Source organism: Rhipicephalus sanguineus, chromosome 11, assembly GCF_013339695.2.
Source record: "Rhipicephalus sanguineus isolate Rsan-2018 chromosome 11, BIME_Rsan_1.4, whole genome shotgun sequence".
NCBI lineage: Eukaryota > Metazoa > Arthropoda > Arachnida > Ixodida > Ixodidae > Rhipicephalus > Rhipicephalus sanguineus.
Window position 1 is genome coordinate 84,631,430 of NC_051186.1, and position 22,180 is coordinate 84,653,609.

The 22,180-nt window shown below is 49.3% G+C and overlaps 1 protein-coding gene across 1 annotated transcript in view; it reads left to right on the forward strand.

Moving 5' to 3' along the window:
- The first annotated feature begins 203 nt into the window (after positions 1-203).
- Positions 204-22,180, forward strand: part of LOC119375206 (uncharacterized) — a 113,280-nt gene continuing 91,303 nt past the window's right edge. Inside the window, exons 1-2 of the mRNA XM_037645392.1 lie at positions 204-296; positions 4,374-4,514. Coding sequence (XP_037501320.1) covers positions 204-296; positions 4,374-4,514 — 234 coding nt within the window. The remainder of the gene's footprint in view (positions 297-4,373; positions 4,515-22,180) is intronic.

A 22,180-nucleotide genomic window follows, 5' to 3' on the forward strand; every position in this document is an offset into this window, starting at 1 on the left:
CAAAATAGGCATTTGCCTAAAATCCTGTCTCGAGTGATTACTGTAACCATGCCTGGCAACAACACGGACGACATCGCAGTGACAGTTAATATTATTCTAGCGCCAAAACCATGATGCAAAATAAAGCATTTCTGACGCGCCTCGCGGGGGAAGCAAATTACGTGGAAAGCAGAAAACAGACGACGCGGCGCACCCATGTAGCCATGGCAACCACTCCTAAATCGCAGATTGGCCACGTCGCTCTGCGGCTGCCAGAGTACGTCGCAAAAATGGGTGTCGGACCCATTCTCCAAAAGGTGAAGGCTGACGTGCGCAAGAGAATCCGCTCGCGCACGGCAGCCTGAGAACGGCAAACGCCGCACTGCGCGCCGTCGTGCCGCTCGCGTGACCGGGTCTTTACGTTAGTAATTTTCAAGTGGTACATAGCAATGTGTTAGTTCTTATATCTGTGTGCTGTATTTTCCAGATAAGTGGCCGCTTTCACGCGCCGCCCTGGCTGTAAGATATTAGTCCCCGGAGATATACACAATCCGGGATGTGGAAAGTGAAGAACGTGAAAGAGCCAGCTCACGTCTAAAAAAGAACACCACGCAAATTAAAACTTCGGGTTGCATCCGCAGGGTGGACAGTAAATGCAATAGGACTGGATCTGCCCTTTCAGTATATTGCTAATATTAGCGATGCTTGTGGTTCAACGAAAGAAAACATATATATAACTTCAAACGGTCCGTTGCAACAGTACTTAGCAGCGACAACAGATTGATGACATGTGCATCCCTGTACACGTCCTCCATCACCAAGGCGGAATGCTTTGCAATTACCCTTGCGATCAAAGAGCAAGAACGAAGGGAGGAACCACAGATCATTATCATCTCCGACTCACAGGAAGCGTGCCGTTTATTTTTAAAAGGCCGCCTCCCTATAAAGCTAAATACATTCCTAGGCGGAAGGTTGAAAAACAACTACAGGCTGATCTGGTGTCCGGGACGCACAGGCCTGGAGGGAAACGAGAGTGCGGACGCCCTTGCTCGAGGGCTCAAGAACCGACCAGGGCCTCGATCGCACTTTCAATCCCCTCAAACGATTCAGGAGGCTACTAACGAGGAGGACAACGACCCATCCAGAATGGCCCCTCGCGAAATTCTGGCTCACCCGCAAGGCACTCGACAAAAATACAGCGCCCCCCACAAATCATTAGAAGGGGAGGACGCGATTGACCTCCGTAGGATTCAAACAAGGGTCTTTCCCAATCTACAAAGATTGAACAAATTGTTCCCAACGCTGTATGGGCACGCCTGTCCGTGGTGTGGCGGCTCACCATCTCTATATCACATCTCGTGGGGATGCCTAAACCGACTACCAACTTTAGATGCCTTTTTAGGCCACTACAACCTATCTAATACTTTCGAGCAATGGGAGGCCCAGCTCGCCAGCTACGACCCGGAGGTACAGCTTGCGCTTCTTGGTCACGTCAGGCAGGCAGCAGTAGCCAGTGGAGCCCTGGACTTGGGGCCCCACCCATCGAGCTCATGACCCCTTATCCCAACCCTTATGAATAAAGTTGTACTTCTACTATATATATTTCGTGGAGTTTTGAGGGTTGATTTCACCAGTTAATTCACCCCCGGTGTATTGTATTGGCGCTAACACTTGGGAAAAGCGGTTCTTGTATTAGAGGTTGTCAACAAATGTGTCATACAAATAACATACACCAGTGCATAGAGATAGAAACAAATTTGATAAAATATCGCTCCTTGGTTACTGTGGTGCGTCGTCACCTTAGAGAGTTTTCGCAGTAAACAATCAGAATGGAGCTTTTGCCGTATCTGAAAACTTATGAAGAATAATATTAATAATAATGAGCTAAGTGACGAACGATACTAATAAATGGCCGCAAAAATATCATAGTACGATGGAAAAATTAGTGTCGGCAGAATTACAATTAGTTTATTGTTTCTTCATTCACGTGACAAGCAAACAGACTCGAGAGGCATGAAGAAATACACGATATAAACATGTACCTTTCTTTCCAAGTGTCTTTTGTTGTAAATTATCTTCTAAGCATTGTGCTTTGTCACTTACCACCTGCTCACAATAATGATCACGGACGTCATAAGTGCTAGAGGCATACAGTCGGCATAAAATGGTTTTGACGCTAACTGTAGAATTGAAGCTAATTAATGAAGAGTGATATCGCTTCCGTCAATAAATCTGAATGTCGGATGTCAACGATCGTACTTCACTCGCTGCTGAAAAACAACCCCAACAAATTTGATTCATCCTGTATTTAACCCGATCATACATTGAAATCCTCGTAAACATTAGTAGCAGTCTAATGTCGAAGACCTTAGAATACTCACGGCTAAAAACAACACGTGCGAATTTGATTCATCCTACATTTCACCTGCAAAGGCATCGGTATGGTCATAAACATTAGTACATGTATTGGGAGATGTAGACAGGTAATTTTACAAGTACAATTTTTCCAGACGCTGTGCATCATGTGTCCACTACAGCAATTAAATGCAAGTTTGAGAAATAAAGCTTGTGCGCCAGCTATAAAGCTTTTAACTGTAAGCGCAGAGATGCATAAATGAATTTCCACAAAGTGAGACGTCACTATAGAAGAAATAATATTTCTTGACTAATGATGTTGACGTTACTAGTGAACCACTCACTCATGCGCAAATCTACCGCCTTTTTATAAATTCAAGAAAATACAAGCGTCATAATAGTTATCGGTGGTTTAGTGGGGAAAGAGAGAAAAAGAAACTTTTTTTGAAACAGCAGTCAGTAGACGTCGGGAGAAAGTTCACCTCTATCGTCGCGTCTAGCCGTCAGCCGGAATCTCTGAAAGCACGGCAGCAGCAAGGGCTTGACTGATGATGTCCTGCTGGACGAGAGAAGTACGTTAGTGTTATGTCAGAGGACTGAACAAGTGTGGCAAGGACAAGTTGCAAAAATAGCGTTGATCAACAGCGCCCCTAGTGGTGGTGCATACTTCGCTCTATGAAGGCTTACGCACACAATGCGAGAAACGGGAAACCGATGGTGTTGGGAAACTGCGTCAAGCACTCTTGGGCGCGTTCGTTTGCGCCTGAACGTGCCGGTCACACACACACACACACACACACACACAACACACACACACACACACACACACACACACACACACACACACACACACACACACACACACACACACACACACACACACACACACACACACACACACACACACACACACACGCACACGCACGCACACACACGCACACGCACACACACACACACACACACACACAACACACACAAACACACACACACACACGCACACGCACGCACACGCACGCCACGCACGCACACACACACACACACACACACACGCACACACGCACGCACGCACGCACGCACACACACACACACACACACACGCACGCACGCACGCACGCACGCACACACACACACACACACACACACACACACACACACACACACACACACACACACACACACACACACACACACACACACACACACACACACACCTCTAGCATTTCGCCTCCATCATAACCTACGTTTTGTGGCCTTCATGAAGTTGCCCTAAGAAGAAAGGGCGTTTGCATAGCTTTTATGGAGAAAGAACACAGCGCTCTTTTCTGACATACGGACAACAATTACAAGGAAAATTGGCCAGAATAACAAGTAAAAGCAAAAACACACAACAAATGAGACGATGCCTCAAATCTCAACAACGCGATCATTTATTTAATCAGCGTCAACAAAGACGCTCAGCTCTGGTTGAAAACAAGCACGAAAGCAGTCATAGCATCTGAGCTGGCACGAAGAAAAGCTTCGTGGATGTTTTGGACCTCCCTGCAACGGACAAGCTATGCGCAGAAGAACACCTACGAAATGTGCCCCAGCAATGGTCCGCCCATTCATTCATCGGCCGCTGCAGGCGCTTGGACTGTAGAAAGAGCCGAGGCACGCAGTGTACACCACATGACGAACGCCATTTCAAGTAATGCAGTTCATATTATGTTATGTGCAGCTTACCTAGAGGATGAAGAGGAGGAGGACGGGGTTCGTTGCTGTACCGCCATCTTGGTTGTTACCCCGATCACTGCGGTTGTGTAAATATTGTAAATAGAGCCTTCGTCTGTCGTCTCCCCGTAACATCTTTGGTGGAGGCGCGGCGTATATCCGATGCTCACCACGGAAATTCGCAGTGGCCGTCTCCTTGGGCAATCCATCATGTCGACAGGCAGACCCGTTGATCCAGCCCCCGTTAGGCCAGCTGAAACCAGCCACGTTGTTGTGACCCATCTTCGAGACCATGGTACCTTCTGCGGAACTGAAACGTGCACGTCCAGAAGTGGCTGGCCGACTACGAGCGCGCCAGCAAGACCATACCGTGGGATCCCACTTTGATGCTGGCCAACGTCAGTTACTACCTCCGGGGAGCGGCCACTGTGTGGTTCGACACGCACGAGGAGGAGCTGACCGGTTGGGACGTATGCTAACAAAAAATGAAAGACCTTTTCGGAAAGCCTATTGCACGCCAACGAGCCGCCCAGAAAGAACTTTCGTGCCGTTCAGAAACGTCGACCGAACCGTACATGGTGTACATCCAGGATGTGTTAGCCTTGTGCCGGCAAGTTGACGACCAAATGCCCGAAACTGACAATGTCAGCCACATTCTTAAAGGCATCGCCGATGACGCATTTCACTTATTAGTCTACAAGGACTGCTCCACCATCGACGACATCATCAGGGAGTGCCGACGCTTTGAAGAAGCGAAGAGTCGTCGAGTCACGTAGCAATTTCTCCGGCTCCCTAACACCGCCGCCACGTCGTCGTGCGAAGACGTCCAGCTCCAGCCACCGCCCAGTACCGAAAACTTCCTGCGCCTTGTGCGGCGCGACATCGAGGCAGCATTCCCATCCTGACCGCAGGCCCGTTCTTACGAGGAGACCCGCCCGACAGTGTCCTTAATCCAGGCCGTCGTGCGCGAAGAACTGGCGAGCGCAAGTATAAAGCCCATATGTGCCCTCAGTCGTCCCGTGGTCAGCACTGCTCCCTCCTACCGCCTACAACCGATCTATTCCAGGTTCCATGATCCGAACAAGTGGCGCACACGAGATGACAGGCCGATATGCTCCAACTGAAACGAGGGTCGGCCACATTTCTCGCTATTGTCGTCATCGTCGGCCATCGTCTCCTCGTGCAACGTACCGTGCAGAGTAGACTCGATCCTCATCTTTCTACGCCCGCGAAGACCCTACGAACATTCACGCCCAAACCTCGACCCTACGCTCCGACCGCTCGCCGTCCCCGCAGAACCAGCGACATTCTCGGTCACCTTTGCCCCGTCGCTCACCTTCGCCGTACCCTCGCCGTCCCTCCTCGGAAAACTGACCAGTGCAGCTCCCGGAGGTGATGCTGCATTGGCCTACCGACCCGGAAATCCTCTGTTGACTCTGGCTACCCAACAAAACCTTTTGGACGTAGAAGAAGATGGCGTGCCTGTTTCGGCGCTCATCGATACTAGCGACCAATTATCCGTAATGAGCGCTCACCTTTCTCGCCGTCTTCGCAAGGTCCTGACGCCCGCTTCATCATCTGTTGTTCGTGTAGCCGATGGCGGTACACCTCGCGTTCTTGGAATGTGTACTGCGCGTGTAGCTCCGATGACCACAAGACCTCAGTTTTCTTTGCTGTGCTGGACGAGTGCCCCCATGACCTCATTCTCGGCCTCGACTTTCTGAGCACGCATTCTGCCTTATCGACTGTTCTGGCCTTTTACAGTTAAAGCTTCCTGCTATGCCTGACCTCAACGTCGCGTCGCCACCACGTTTATGCGCTGTTCCAGTTGGTACACCTGCGCTCAGGTACAGCTACTTACGTCTCATTCACCCTTGACTCTCCTGTCCGTGAAGGCGACTACCTGATTACCCTTCCTTGGACGTTCTTCTGACGCGACGTGTAGCGCTGCCTCGCTCCCTTGTGACTGTTTCTGCGAACCAAGCATGTATAGCTGTACTCAACTTTGGACGTTGCGTAGAGTTGCTTCCCGAAGGTATCACGCTGGGCACTATATCACATTTAGACACACACGACGCTGTGGCCCTAGCCATTGATACTCCACCACCGGCTTCAGGAAGCCCTGCTTCTAGCGCACCACTTGATGACCCGCTCGACGACATGATTGCCCCGGACTTTTCCCCTTCCCAAAGCAAGGAACTACGCCTTTCGTTGGCGTCATACCGCGGCGTTTTCGATTTTGCTTCGCCGCAGCTTGGCCAAACATCTCTGGTCACCCACTGTATTGATACCGGGGACGCAAGACCCATTCATCGACGTCCTTACCGTGTCTCTGCTACCGAGCGCGGCGTTATTCAAACGGAAGTCAACAAGATACTCGCTAAGGACATCATCGAGCCATCTTCGAGTCCTTGGGCGTCCCCTGTGGTTCTTGGAAAGCAGAAGGACAACACCTGGCGGTGCTGCGTCGACTATCGGCACCTTAACAAGATCACCAAGAAAGACGTCTACCCTTTGCCGCGAATAGACGACGCCCTTGATTCTCTTCATGGCGCACGGTACTTTTCTTCCATAGAGCTTCGCTCAGGCTATTGGCAAATCGCTGTCGATGAAAATGATCGGGAGAAGACGGCCTTTATTACACCAGATGGGCTCTACCAGTTTAAAGTCATGCCCTTTGGGTTGTGTAACGCACCCGCAACATTTGAGCGCCTGATGGACTCCCTCCTTATGGGTTTCAAATGGTCCACATGCCTCTGCTACCTCGACGATGTCGTTTTCTCACCTACGTTCTCAAGCCACCTACAACGCTTGTCGGCTATTTTACAAGTCTTTCGCACCACAAGTCTTCCGCTCAACTCTTCGAAATGCCGCTTTGGCCGCCGCGAGATCACCGTGCTGGGCCATCTTGTTGACGCTTCGGGTATACGGCCTGACCCTGCAAAAATACGCGTCGTTACGAACTTCCCCAATCCACGTTCTTCGAATGACGTTCGGTCGTTTTTTGGCTTATGCTCCTATTTTCGCCGCTTTGTTAAAGATTTTGCAGCGATTCCGCAGCCCCTCACATGCCTTCTTAAAAAGGACGTCCCCTTCTCTTGGGGTCCTGCCTAAGCGTCGGCTTTTTCTCATCTCGTCTACCTACTCGCATCGCCCCCTGTGTTGGCTCATTTCGACGACTCTGCATCCACCGAAGTACGTACCGATGCCAGTGGTCATGGAATCAGCGCTGTTCTCGGCCAAAATCAACGTAGTCAGGATTGCGTTATTACATACGCGCCTTCTTTCCGCGGCTACACGGAATTATTCAATAACGGAGAGAGGAGTGCCTCGCTCTTGTTTGGGCCGTCGGCAAATTTCGTCCTTATCTGTACGGCAGACCCTTCACCGTTGTCTGTGATCACCACGCCCTCTGCTGGCTGTCTTCTCTGAAGGATCCCACTGGTCGCCTTGTTCGTTGTGCATTGCGAATTCAAGAGTACACGTACACTGTCGTCTACAAGTCTGGCCGCTTGCATCAGGACGCCGACTGCCTGTCTCGTTATCCCGTAGACCCACCAGAACATTCGGCGAACGATAGCATTCCATCTGTGCTCGCAATAACTGACCTCTTCAACATCTCTGCTGAGCAACGCCGTGACCCGACTCTCCGCAAGATCATTGACGGCCTCAACTCACCGACTAATGATTCCCCCCCCTCGTCTCTTCGTGCTACGCGATGGAACCTTGCTTCGTCGCAGTTTCATACCTGACGGTCCTGACCTCTTGCTTGTGATTCCGGCACACTTTCGTTCGACTGTTCTGGCCCAACTTCATGATGTGCCGACAGCGGGGCAACTCGGATTTTCCCGCACCTACGATCGTGCACGCCGTTCTTTCTACTGGCCAAGAATGTATAGGTCGGTACGCCGTAACGTGACCTCGTGCGACCTTTGTCAGCGCCGGAAGAAGTCTATTCTCCCGCCTGCTGGCCGTCTTCAATCACACGACATCCCATATGAGCCGTTTCATCGTGTCGGCCTCGACTTGCTTGGTCCATTTCCTACGTCTATCTCGGGAAATCGATGGATCGCCGTTGCCACGGACTATGCTACACGGATTGCAATTACTCGCGCACTTCCAACAAGTTGCGCGACCGACGTAGCAGACGTCTTGCTCCATAACAGTCATTTTTCAACACGGGGCACCGCGCAAGCTCTTGACCGACCGTGGCAGGCAGTTTCGTTCCAGGGTCATCAATGACATCCTGGCGTCTTGCTCGACGAAACACAAGCTAACCACAGCCTACTATCAACAGACGAAAAAACACATTTCATTTCCAAAAGTCAGTAAGTTTGTTTTGGCGGGCCTGACCACGCAATAATTTCATGCCTCTCGATCGGGAATCTCGTTTGGCACGGCACAAAGTTCGCCCCATGCACTGGTCAGTGACGGCGGCACTGCGCTGTCACCAGTACCGTCATCAAATGCGCCTACAGGCGTACCTTCTTCCGGCTCCGGTGGATCAACGCGGATCAGCGCAGAGTCGTGGACAGCGAGCTGCACGCAACGCCGAATTCTTCGGTGATGTCCGTTTTTTTGCTGCCCTTTTCCACCTCACTGATGATTGCAGCCTTATCTTCCAGCGTGATGAACTTCCGCTTTTCTGTTGGAGGCGGCATCTTCGGAGGCAGCGAAATCGGACGAAGCAATCGCAACACACAGTTCACGTTGCACCAAGCGAAGCAAATGCTCCCCAAATGGCTCCACGCACGCGACCATGTGCGCGCAAAGCCGACAAAGCTAAGCACAGAGTCAAGCCAACCAACGAAACTCCATGAGGAATGTAGATATGGCTACGTATTAGCTTACCGCGTCTGGTGTTGGTAACACCCATGTTGCTCTTGCCATCGTTACGCAACTGTAAACAACTGGTTATATAATAAATATGTGACTCTTGAACATATGAGTGTGCGTATACCACTTCCATATTTCTCTAGCATCATTCCGCAACGTTTCGCTCAATATGAAAAATACGCCACAGTCACCATCTCGCGCATGCTTCGCATAACATCGATTCCCACGGTACGTGGGATCTGCCGAATTTTTTGCAGTAAGTGCGTTCTCACCAGAAAACGTTCAATGTTTTTGCCGCCCAGAATAAGATTTCTGTTCCTTTTTGAAGGCTGTGTAGTACATAAATTGTATTTTGGGCTAACAAAAAGAAACAAAATCCGTAACACGGCTATTTATATCGTCGACCTCACTTAGCGTCTCGCTGTGTTCGGTTGCTTGTATTTCATTTGCAGGTGGTCACGAAGCCACACGCTCAAGCTCATGCTCGTCCTGCGCGAGTATTTAGAACCACGAAAGCCGACCACGATACGCGCGGAGTTATACCACTTCGTAACCAAACCTGTTGCATAGCTTTCAATAGCGTTGCACCTGACGTGTGCATCGGAGTTTATACGCAACACTGAATGTTCATTTTTGTCTGTTATTGCCACTTGCTCTGTATGTATTTATCGGATCGTGTGAAAACAATCCCAGTTGGAAGTAACGCTCTGTCTGTATTCTTACTAGGTGTCTCGTTAATTTGTGCCTACTCACTCTGTCAGTAATACCTCATTCACATGTTGAACCGTTACCGCCGCCCTGCGACACCTGGAAAGCCTATTCAGACATCCGTATTCTCAGGCCGTTTACCCTATCGTTCAACCTCGCTCGCCCTCTTTTGACGCCTTTAACTCTTGCTAATACGTCAGCGTCCTTTTACTACGGAAGAAGAAAAATAATTGCCTCGATTCGAAAGGCACGAGCAACGTCATTCGAAAAAACACCAAGCTCACTTTATTTCCGACGGATCCTGTTGACGTTCATGTTAACGACGTCAGTACACTCGTCCATGTCAATGCTGGTGCAGAATTTTCCACTATTAATGCGGAATTGTCCGCTTACTAAGAAATTTACAACGCTACTGCTAAACAGGGTGGGCAAAAATACTTTGCAATTGTATCAACGGAAGAGAATCCACCAAGAGCTCAGTTTATTGTTAGAAGTAATATAATGCAAGTAGAAGGCAACGAAATCGAAGAAAGTATAGTGGACATTATTGGTAGTGTTTACTGTAACGTAGTACCAAATATACTTCTTTTTGGTGGGTTGCTAATAATAACATGCGGGGTTTTAGGTCCCAAAACCGCTGTATGATTATGAGGGGCGCCGTAGCGGAGGGATCCGGAAATTTCGATCATGCTGTGTTGTTTAACGTGCGCTGACATCGCGCAGTATCACGGGCCTATAGCATATCACCTCCATCGAAATGGGCGAGTTGGTGCTCACATTGCTTAAGTGTGCGTGAATTTGACGCAAAATACATTTCGTGAAAAGGGCGATAGGAGAGATTGAAGCGCCGTCACTTTCTCCTGTTTTTTATCCCACTTTCACGAAGTGTGTTTTGCGACACAGTCAAATCCACTGAAGCAACGAAGTGTAGTAATAATGGTGTAAGTACAAAGAAGCTAAAGTGGAAGAAAACACATCCTCGACCTTCGGACAACGCGTCCGATGCTTGTATCCAGATTGTATCGACGTATGATTCAAGATACCGGGACGTAAAATATTTGAGACACACATACCAGAAACTACCACAAGAAATGTATCTGATGCGATACATACCATTTGTGGGCTAAAATTCTCCATTACATTAGCTAAAGTCTCATTATAGTGTCATTCAAGGGGCTGGCGCTAGTCGGAACTTTGCTTGCAAGCGTTTTCTCCGATATTCACAGATTCTGGTAGCGCAAAAGACAAGAACGGAGACAGAGACGACGACAACGAATTCTGTCCGTTGCGTTCGTCTCTGCCTTCATTTATTAAGAAAGACACGAACGCAAACAGCCTGATTTATTGCTCTCTCGAAGTGCTCTCCCGCCGATATGACTTGTTCATTTGGAAGATGATCTCTGATTTGTGACCACTTTTTCGACGTCACAACAGCATTCGAAATTGCCATTGTGCCACAGTCTATTGGCTGCGGAGGGTGTCATAACATCGGCGCAGGTATGCAGCGCAATCTGCAATTTTCCCCTCGCCTGCTTACAATTCGCACAGCGCACCATTATTGAATTCCTATCATAATTGAGTTGTGTTCGACTGTGCGTTCGCCTATAGCATCTCGTATATGTCATCTATACTGAATAAACTTTCACATGCTATATAAAATTAGGACGTTCATAAACCAAATATAAAACCCACTTGTACTTTTTTTTTTCTTTTTTTAGGCGTCAGTTTACAACACTAAACACAGCTCATTGTACGTAGTACAGGATTGATATATGCGTCCAGCTTGCCTCAAAGGGGATCCTTATATTATCATCACCATGAAACCCGTATATTGCGTTCACAGCGATAGTTCAATGCGCGCTTAACATTAACTAGTTATAGGTTCAGTGTGGCTAGTTGGTCTCGCATAACAGGTGAGCCACAATGGAATTTCGGCGACGGACGAACGAAGCAACAACAAATAACGCAGACACAACCCCTCATTGTATGTTCTTTATGTGTGCGTCTCTTTTCAAAATTGTCGTGTGGTAGAGATTTGATAGTTGAAGGTTAAATGGCGCGTTCAAGTAGTATGCAGCGAACTGAAGGTACTTTGCTTTGGACCATCGAGATAAGAAATTACTTTATTTATTTAATTTTTTATCATGCTTTGCACAGCAGAGGGCTTATAAAGAGAGACATGCAACTGCCGACAATGTTTCTCCCACATCCAAATATCCTTTACCAAATCTCACCTCTATAGTTTAAAATTCTAAAATATATACGCAAAACGGTGGGATGATTATCAAAGATGGCCCGTATTTGGCATCAAACTTATTCTCATCAAAGCGTCTCCGAAAAAAATTCGAAAACATTAGCAACTTCCGAGGATTGTTGGCCAAATGATGCCGAAGAGCGAAAATCAGAATGTGCAAAGAGTAGAGGTGTGCGAATATGAAATTTTCAACTTCGAAGTGAATTCGAATTATGAAAACCAAGTGCGAATTGAATGTACTGTTTGTCGAATATCTGCAAAAAAAATCAGCAACCACAAATGAAAAAAAAACCTTGTTTTTGAGCAATATTGTACGCGAAATTAGTGCATTTAACAAAACTATTGCTTTGCAGTACAACACACTCAGGTATTTAATGTTGTCACGAAGGATGCATAGCTACTTATTATGCTCCCGAAGCAACTACAACGTTGTGTATGTTACCGTTCCTTCAGATGGAACAAACTAGTGCGGCTGCCTTATTCTCGCCTTTAGAGTTTAATCCTCTAAGCATGCTGTCCCATTTGGGAGGAGCAATGGCATCTGATTGGCACGATGTTTATTACAGGTGCCTCATCTGGGGATAACACAAAACAACGCTAGGTTCAATCATCTGCACTCATCAACCTATGACAGCATTTCATCTTTCCTATTATTTTTATTTCGTGTAGTGCAACTGGATCCCCCTACATTATCAAATATATATTCAGGTTTTTGTTCCTGCATTATGGTTTTTCCATATTCATCTATTCCTATGGCTTCTCAAGAAAAATGAAGGCAGCTTCGCATTAGCTGTGCCAAGCCTGAAGGAAGTGCGGACCTGGGCGGCCTTCTTTGTTTCTCTTTATTTTTTCTTTCTATCTATCTGTCTTTATTTCTCCCATTTCTGTCACATGTGGTGGAACGGTGGGGTTTCAAACTTATATTGCATTTTCTGAATTCAAAATAAAAAACATGAAGAACTATGTTAATTGTAAGGTATAACTGGTTGCTTTTGAATAAAATTTCTTTGGTCCACGTATTCCGCCATTTCCACTGCGGAAATAATCTATTTCCCTCGCCAAAAATTGGTCATAAATTAAGCGAACCTGATAGTAGGCTATCGCACATTTTTTGGCAATATGGCCGGCCAGCAACATCATCATTATTGACACCACTATCGATAGTATTGTCACGTGGTTGTGACGGTGAAGAATGCTGCGGCAAGACTGGAAGATACGGAGCTCTTTATTTGGGCGAACTGGCGCCCAGAAAACCAAAACTCAAAATACAGGTGGCACACGCTGCGCACTGATTCCGGCGAGAACAGTCGTCGGCCCTCGAATAATCTGATCATTGGTGGAACGCGTCGTCTTTTCTACATCAGTCATCGAACCTTCCAGCGTTATCGCTGGTGCTCGCGTAAGCTCTCGATTAAACTGACTATTCGCGTACAGCGCGTAACCGTAACAGAATGATCTCAAATAATCGTGAAGTTTCTCAAACATTACGACGTGGTCTGCGTCAAACGTTGCTAAAAGTATTCCTGGGTCACATCCGAACACATCGACACAAAGAAATGAACACGCGTGGCAGTAATATCGCTAGTAATATTAACGATGATAGTACCGATTGCACTATAGTTTGTAGATAGTAGTACTATCGATAGTTTGTTTACACTATCGATAGTTTTAAACAAACTATCATTGCTATCGATTGTCAATTTACCAATAGTTCTGCATCACTGCTCCTCACGTAAGGTAAGGAAATGGCCTGAGGTAAGGAAGGCTTCAAACACGGGGCTAAGTACATGGACCTCTAGCATTTCGCCTCCATCATAACCTACGCTTTTTGGCCTTCATGAAGTTGCCCTAAGGAGAAAGGGCGTTTGCATAGCTTTTATGGAAAAAGAACACAGCGCTCTTTTCTGACATACGGACAACAATTACAAGGAAAATTGGCCAGAATAACAAGTAAAAGCAAAAACACACAACAAATGAGACGATGCCTCAAATCTCAACAACGCGATAATTTATTTAATCAGCGTCAACAAAGACGCTCAGCTCTGGTTGAAAACAAGCACGAAAGCACTCATCGCATCTGAGCTGGTACGAAGAAAAGTTTCGTGGATGTTTTGGACCTCCCTACAACGCACAAGCTATGCGCAGAAGAACACCTACGAAATGTGCCCCAGGAATGGTCCGCCCATTCATTCATCGGCCGCTGTAGGCGCTTGGACTGTAGAAAGAGCCGAGGCACGCAGTGTACACCACATGATGAACGCCATTTCAAGTTATGCAGTTCATGTTATGTTATGTGCCGCTCACCTAGAGGACGAAGAGGAGGAGGACGGGGTTCGTTGCTGTTCCGCCATCTTGGTTGTTACCCCGATCACTGCGGTTGTGTAAATATTGTAAATACAGCCTTCGTCTGTCGTCTCCCAGTAACATCTTTGGTGGAGGCGCGGGGTATATCCGAAGCTCACCACGGAACTTCGCAGCGGCCGTCTCCTTGGGCAATCCATCACGTCGACAGGCAGGCCCGTTGATCCAGCCCCCGTTACGCCAGCTGAACTGAGCCACGTTGTTGTGACCCATCTTCGAGATCATGGTACCTACTGCGGAACTGACAACGTGTACGTCTAGAAGTGGCTGGCCGACTACGAGCGCGCCAGCAAGACCAACCGGTGGGATCCCACTTTGATGCTGGCCAACGTCAGTTACTACCTCCTGGGAACGGCTCGTGTGGGTCGTCACGCACGAGGAGGAGCTGACCAGTTGGGACGTATGCAAACAAAAAATGAAAGACCTTTTCGGAAAGCCTATTGCACACGAACGAGCTGCCCAGAAAGAACTTTCGTGCCGTGCACAAACGTCGACCGAACCGTACATGGTGTACATCCAGGATGTCTTAGCCTTGTGCCGGCAGGTTGACGACCAAATGCCCGAAACTGACAATGTCAGCTACATTCCTAAAGGCATCGCCGATGACGCATTTCGCCTATTATTCTACAAGGACTGTTCCACCATCGACGACATCATCAGGGAGTGCCGACACTTTGAAGAAGCGAAGAGTCGTCGAGTCACGTAGAAATTTGTCCGGCTCCCTAACACCGCCGCCACGTCGTCGTGCGAAGACGTCCAGCTCCAGACACCGCCCAGTACCGAAAACTTCCTACGCCTTGTGGTGCGCGACTCGAGGCAGCATCCCCATCCGCACCGCAGGCCCGTTCTTACGAGGAGGCCTGCCCGACAGCGTCCTTAATCCAGGCCGTCGTGCGCGAAGAACTGGCGAGCGCAGGTATCCAGCCCATATGTGCCCTAAGTCGTCCCGTGGTCAGCACTGCTCCCTCCTACCGCCCACAACCGATCTATTCCAGGTTCCGTGATTCGAACCAGTGGCGCACACGAGATGACAGGCCGATATGCTTCAACTGCAACGGGGTCGGCCACATTTCTCGCTATTGTCGTTACCGTCGGCCATCGTCTCCTCGTGCAACGTTCCGTGCAGAGAAGACTCGATCCTCATCTTTCTACGCCCGCGAAGACCCTACGAACATTCACGTCCAAACCTCGACCCTAGGCTACGACCGCTCGCCGTCCCCGCAGAACCAGCGACGTTCTCGGTCACCTTTGCCCCGTCGCTCACCTTCGCCGTACCCTCGCCGCCTCTCCTCGGAAAACTGACCAGTGCAGCTCCCGGAGGTGATGCTGCATTGGCCTACCGACCCGGAAATCCTCTGTTGACTGTGGCTACCCGAAAAAACCTTTTGGGCGTAGAACTAGATGGCGTGCCTGTTTCGGCGCTCATCGATACTGGCTCCCAATTATCCGTAATGAGCGCTCGCCTTTCTCGCCGTCTTCGCAAGGTCCTGACGCCCGCTTCATCACCTGTTGTTCATGTAGCCGATGGCGGTACACCTCGCGTTCTTGGAATGTGTACTGCGCGTGTGAGCTTCGATGACCACAAGACCTCAGTTCTCTTTGCTGTGCTGGACGAGTGCCCCCATGACCTCATTCTCGGCCTCGACTTTCTGAGCACGCATTCTGCACTTATCGCCTGTTCTTCTGGCCTTTTACAGTTAGAGCGTCCTGCTATGCCTGACCTCAACGTCGCGTCGCCACCACGTTTATGCGCTGTCCAGTTGGTACGCTTGCGCCCAGGTACAGCTACTTACGTCTCATTCACCCCGGACCTTCCTGTCCGTGATGGCGACTACCTGATTACCCCTTCCTTGGTCGTTCTTCTGACGCGACGTGTAGCGTTGCCTCACTCTCTTGTGACTGTTTCTGCTAACCAAGCATGTATACCTGTACTCAACTTTCGACGTTGCGCAAAGTTGCTTCCCGAAGGTATCACGCTGGGCACTATATCACCTTTAGACACACACGACCCTGTTGCCCTAGCAATTGATACTCCACCACCGGCTTCAGGAAGCCCTGCTGCTAGCGCACCACTTGATGACCCGCTCGACGACATCATTGCCCCGGACCTTTCCCCTTCTCAAAGCAAGGAACTACGCCTTTTTGTTGGCGTCATACCGCGACGTTTTCGATTTCGCTTCGCCGCAGCTTTGCCAAACATTTCTGGTCACTCTCTGTATTGATACCGGGGACGCAAAACCCATTCATCGACGTCCTTACCCTGTCTCTGGTACTGAGCGCGGCGTCATTCAGACGGAAGTCGACAAGATGCTCGCTAAGGACATCATCGAGCCATCTTCGAGTCCTTGGGCGTCCCCTGTGGTTCTTGTAAAGCAGAAGGACAACACCTGGCGGTTCTCCGTCGACTATCGGCACCTTAACAAGATCACCAAGAAAGACGTCTACCCTTTGCCGCGAACAGACGACGCCCTTGATTCTCTTCATGGCGCACGGTACTTTTCTTCCATAGACCTTCGCTCTGGCTATTGGCAAATTGCTGTCGATGAAAATGATAGGGGCCTTTATTACACCGGATGGGCTCTACCAATTTAAAGTTATGCCTTTTGGGTTGTGTAACGCACCCGCAACATTTGAGCGCATGATGGACTCCATCCTTAGGGGTTTCAAATGGTCCACATGCCTCTGCTACCTCGACGATGTCGTCGTTTTCTCACCTACGTTCTCAAGACACCTACAACGCTTGTCGGCTATTTTACAAGTCTTTCGTACCGCAAGTCTTCAGCTCAACTCTTCGAAATGCCGCTTTGGCCGCCGCGAGATCACCGTGCTGGGCCATCTTGTTGACGCTGCGGGTATACGGCCTGACCCTGTAAAAATACGCGCCGTTACGAACTTCCCCACTCCACGTTCTTCCAAGGACGTTCGGTCGTTTTTTGGCGTATGCTCCTATTTTCGCCGCTTTGTTAAAGATTTTGCAGCGATTGCGCAGCCCCTCACATGCCTTCTCAAAAAAGGACGTCCGCTTCTCTTGGGGTCCTGCCCAAGCGTCGGCTTTTTCTCAACTCGTCGACCTACTCACATCGCCCCCTGTGTTGGCTCATTTAGACGACTCTGCACCCACCGAAGTACGCACCGATGCCAGTGTTCATGGAATCGGCGCTGTTCTCGGCCAAAATCAACGTAGTCAGGATTTCGTTATTACATACGCCAGCCGCCTTCTTTTCGCGGCTGAACGGAATTATTCAATAACGGAGAGAGAGAGTGCCTCGCTCTTGTTTGGGCCGTCGGCAAATTTCGTCCTTATCTGTACGGCAGACCCTTCACCGTTGTCTGTGATCACCACGCTCTCTGCTGGCTGTCTTCTCTGAAGGATCCCACTGGTCGCCTTGTTCGTTGGGCATTGCGACTTCAAGAGTACACGTACACTGTCGTCTACAAGTCTGGCCATTTGCATCAGGACGCCGACTGCCTGTCTCGTTATCCCGTAGACCCACCAGAACCTTCGGCGAACGATACCATTCCATATGTGCTCGCAATAACTGACCTCTTCAACTTCTCTGCTGACCAACGCCGTGACCCGACTCTCCGCAAGATCATTGACGGCCTCAACTCACCGACTCCTGATTCCTCCCTTCGTCTCTTCGCGCTACGCGATGGAACCTTGCTTCGTCGCAGTTTCATACCTGACGGTCCTGACCTCTTGCTTGTGATTCCGGCACACATTCCTTCGACTGCTCTGGCCCAACTTCATGATGTGCTGACAGCGGGGCACCTCGGATTTTCCCGCACCTACGATCGTGCACGCCGTTGTTTCTACTGGCCAGGAATGTATAGGTCGGTACGCCGTAACGTGACCTCGTGCGACTTTTGTCAGCGCCGGAACAAGTCTACTCTCCTGCCTGCTGGCCGTCTTCATTCACTCGACATCCCCTATGAGCCGTTTCATCGTCTCGGCCTCGACTTGCTTGGTCCATTTCCTACGTCTATCTCGGGAAATCGATGGATCGCCGTTGCCACGGACTATGCTACACGGTTTGCAATTACTCGCGCACTTCCAACCAGCTGCGCTACCGACGTAGCAGACTTCTTGCTCCATAACGTCATTTTTCAACACAGGGCACAGCGCCAGCCCTTGACCGACCGTGGCAGGCAGTTTCTTTCCAGGGTCATCAATGACATCCTGGCGTCTCGCTCGACGAAGCACAAGCTAACCACAGCCTACCATCAACAGACGAATGGCTTGACGGAGCGGATGAACTGGACCATTACCGACATGCCAACAATGTACGTGTCGGCCGACCGCCAAGATTGGGATAGAACATTGCCTTTTGTCACGTTTGCGTATAACACGTCCCGGCACGAGACGGCTGGTTATCCGCCTTTCTTTCTCTTATTCGGCCGAAATCCAGTGTTGCCTTTGGACACGATGATGCCGCATTCCATGTACCTACCTACTGAGTACGCTCAAGAAGCCATTGCCCGCGCCGGGCATGCGCGTCAAGTTGCGCGCGTTCGGTTAACCGAATCGCAAGCGGGCCAACAATCTCGCTACGATCGCCGTCACAAAAACGCCCAGTTTCTTCCTGGATCTCTTGTCCTCCTCTGGTCTCCAGCACGCCGTGTTGGGCTTTCTGAAAAGCTACTCTTCCCGTACACCGGACCATACCGTGTATGCCGTCAAGTGACTGACGTGACGTATGAAATAGAGCCATTGTCTTCGTCCTCGTCGACTCAGCGCCGCACCGACATTGTTCACGTTGTCCGTCTGAAGCCCTATCACATACCGGAACCCACCGACGCCTCTGTATAGTGACCATTCATGCGACCGCCTTTGCCCGGGCGCACCGAGTCGGTGCTTTCGCCGCCGGAGGGTAATGTTATGTGCCACTTACCTAGAGGACGAAGAGGAGGAGGACGGGGTTCGTTGCTCTTGCGCCATCTTGGTTGTTACCCCGATCACTGCGGTTATGTGAATATTGTAAATACAGCCTTCGTCTCTCGTCTCCCCGTAACAATATATATATATATATATATATATATATATATATATATATATATATATATATGGCGCGCCACCTGATGTCGGTCAGGAAAGTAGCACCGCTTCAAATTCTGGGTACCCACGCGAACCTAACGGGGAACACTGCCCACAACCTTGCGAATCTCAAGCAACACAGTAGGTCAAACATCGAGCAAGCGGGCTGACTCCTTCAAACGCCTGCAAGGCAGGCCTAGGGCTGCCGCAAAACGACAGCACCGTAGCTTTATCTCAGCTCGAGATGCTCAGCACGTATGAAGAATATGTAACAGCCACTCTCCTGGCGCAGTCGGATCCGCTAAACCACACACAAGGACGGCCTATATGGCCAAGCTTGGCTTTCCTCTGCCGTGCAGTACAGTGGAAATAATACAGAAATATTGATTCCGACAATACGCTCACAGATCCACATGACACCAATATTACGTCACACGCACCCGGACTCGCGTACAAAAGATTCACAGCCAGGGTACTGATCCCGCCCTGCACCGCACGGCCGCCTGCCCTCCCGCCACTACAAGTGGGTCCCGCACGTCGGCGTAGCTTATGGCCAAGAAGCTGCAGTTGTATTGCTGCGTTCGCGTCTCAAGCGTTTTCTCGATTGCCGAAGCGTCCGAAGGAAATTCAGCGACTGTTTTCGGCGGTTCCTCATCAATCCTGCGAAAAATTCTTGTTGTACAACCCGCATGAGGAAGCTGATTTTCTTCTCGTCAGTCACACTCGGTCGGCGTGTCAAAACAGGCGATTCATCTCTTCCATGTGAATGGTAATGTTTTCATTGGGCAGCTGCACACGGATCTTCAGCTTAGCCGCGGCCAGTTCCTTGCGGATCACGCTTGTGAACGTGCTTAGGAACGTCGTCGGAAAGAGATTTCATGTTTGTAGCGTAGATTCTCGGTTCTCGAACCACGTCCTCCCAGCGTCTTCTAAGTAGAATTAGGCCTGACGCAGTTTTTCCTCGGCGTCCCAGTTGTTGAAGCTGGCGCCTGGGTCCTACGTCTCTAGCCAGCTTTCTGAGTCTTCAATCACTGATCTAGGGAAAATCTGTGGCTCTCTGGGTCGCTGCATCAGTACTGTCGCGGGTGACATAGCGGCGGTCATCGTCGCTCTTGTGTTCGTCGCTTCTCGGGCAGGAGTCCGTATTCAGATTGCAAGCCTTGTAGCCTGCGGCTAGCTCGCTGTTGCACGAGGTCTTCCACGTCTTTTTCACGATGTGGGCTTGGTTTCCGTGCTCTTCGTAGTGTCCGGAACATGAAGGAAGCAGCACTTCCTTCAGATGTCACGTGGTCGTGACGTTGACGAACGCAGCAGTGAGCGCGTTCAAGATGAAACGTTTTGTTTGGCCGAACATGTCGCCTTGAAACGGAAAGTCAACCTACACCAATACACACTGTACACTGATAGCAGCGGACAGAGCGTCGGCCGTCAATAAAACTGCTCGTGGCTGGGACGCGCGCGTCTTTGATACATCACGCATCGAACATCCCAGTCTTATCACTGGTGGTCGCGCATGCTCTAGAATAATCTAGACTATCCGCATCCTGTGCGAAATCTTAAAATTTGATCTACTACAATCGCGAAGCCTCTCGAAAACTGCGGTGCGGTCAGCGTAGTGCGTGTTAACAGTCCTTGCGGGTCAAACCCGAATAATTAAAATAAAAAAAAAGCGAGCATGGCAATATTGCAAAGGTACTTGCACCATATTCTCATATAAGGATAGCGCTATTTACAAAGACAAATATAGAATGACATCACGAATGCTTACTCGTTTTGAAGCAATAATCGTACAGAAGAGCATGGATAAATAACTGTAATTGTGAGAAAGGTAACAATGCAGCCCTGATTGTGTGAACGTCATTCCCATTAAAGGAACGATACTAAACAATGCAAGAAATGCGGATGCTTTAACTAACACATATAAGAACTCGTTGCTCAGGCACGACTTGTCGCACTTTTATAGAATTCACCTCGGACTTAAAGAAAACCTCCAAACGCACAACAAGGGTACAGTAAACATCATTATAGCGTTGTTTAATGCGGACAATGCGGATATTAGATGTCCGCATTGTTTCCACGCTAACTGGAAGCAATTCTAGAAATCGCGGAGTGCGGCAGTATGTACTTACGTATTAATGCTGGCTTTCGTTGAGTATTGGCAACTGTAAAATTACTACTGCTTCTTGATAACTAATTTTGCTAAGTTAAGCATGTAGTTTTCCGTTATTTAGATGCGAAGCATTTCTCAGCGGACCTCAGGCACTTTGGGCGTTTCTGTCTACGTATCTATCTATCTATCTATCTAGCCGCCTACGTCTGGGCGCTCTCCTGGTCGTCTCCATAACTTGTAATATACCAAAATTAGCGCGGCATGGGATCAGTGTATGACGAACAAGATTCACTGGTCATGACATGAAGAACGCAAAATACCTGTCGCGTAGGTCATGAAACCCTTTCTCTCAGTCACGTGTGGCATATACCCGCATACCAGAGTTCATGTTATGCGGGTATGTGCCACAGGTGATACAATGTCTCAACCAACACAGTAACCGCAAACACACACACTGACATGCAAGAAAAGCAATAGTATTATAATTGTTCTGGTTCCAAAACCACGATATGTTTATGTGAGACGCCGTAGCGACGGGTTCAGGAAATTTTGACCACGGGTATTCTTTAACATGCACCGAGATCGCAAAGTACGCGGGCATCTAGCATTTTGCCTCCATCGAAATGCGACCGCCGCGACCGGGATCGAACCCGCGACCTTCGGTTAGCAGCCGAGCACCGTAACCGCTACACCACCGCGGCGGACGCAAGGATAGTGAGGAAGCTGAAGACAGAAGACCCCTGGAAGACGTTCAACTACCATGCACTCGTTCACGTGACCTGCAACGTGGAACACGTCGTATACGCAAAAACCGGGGTCAATGCTTCCTATA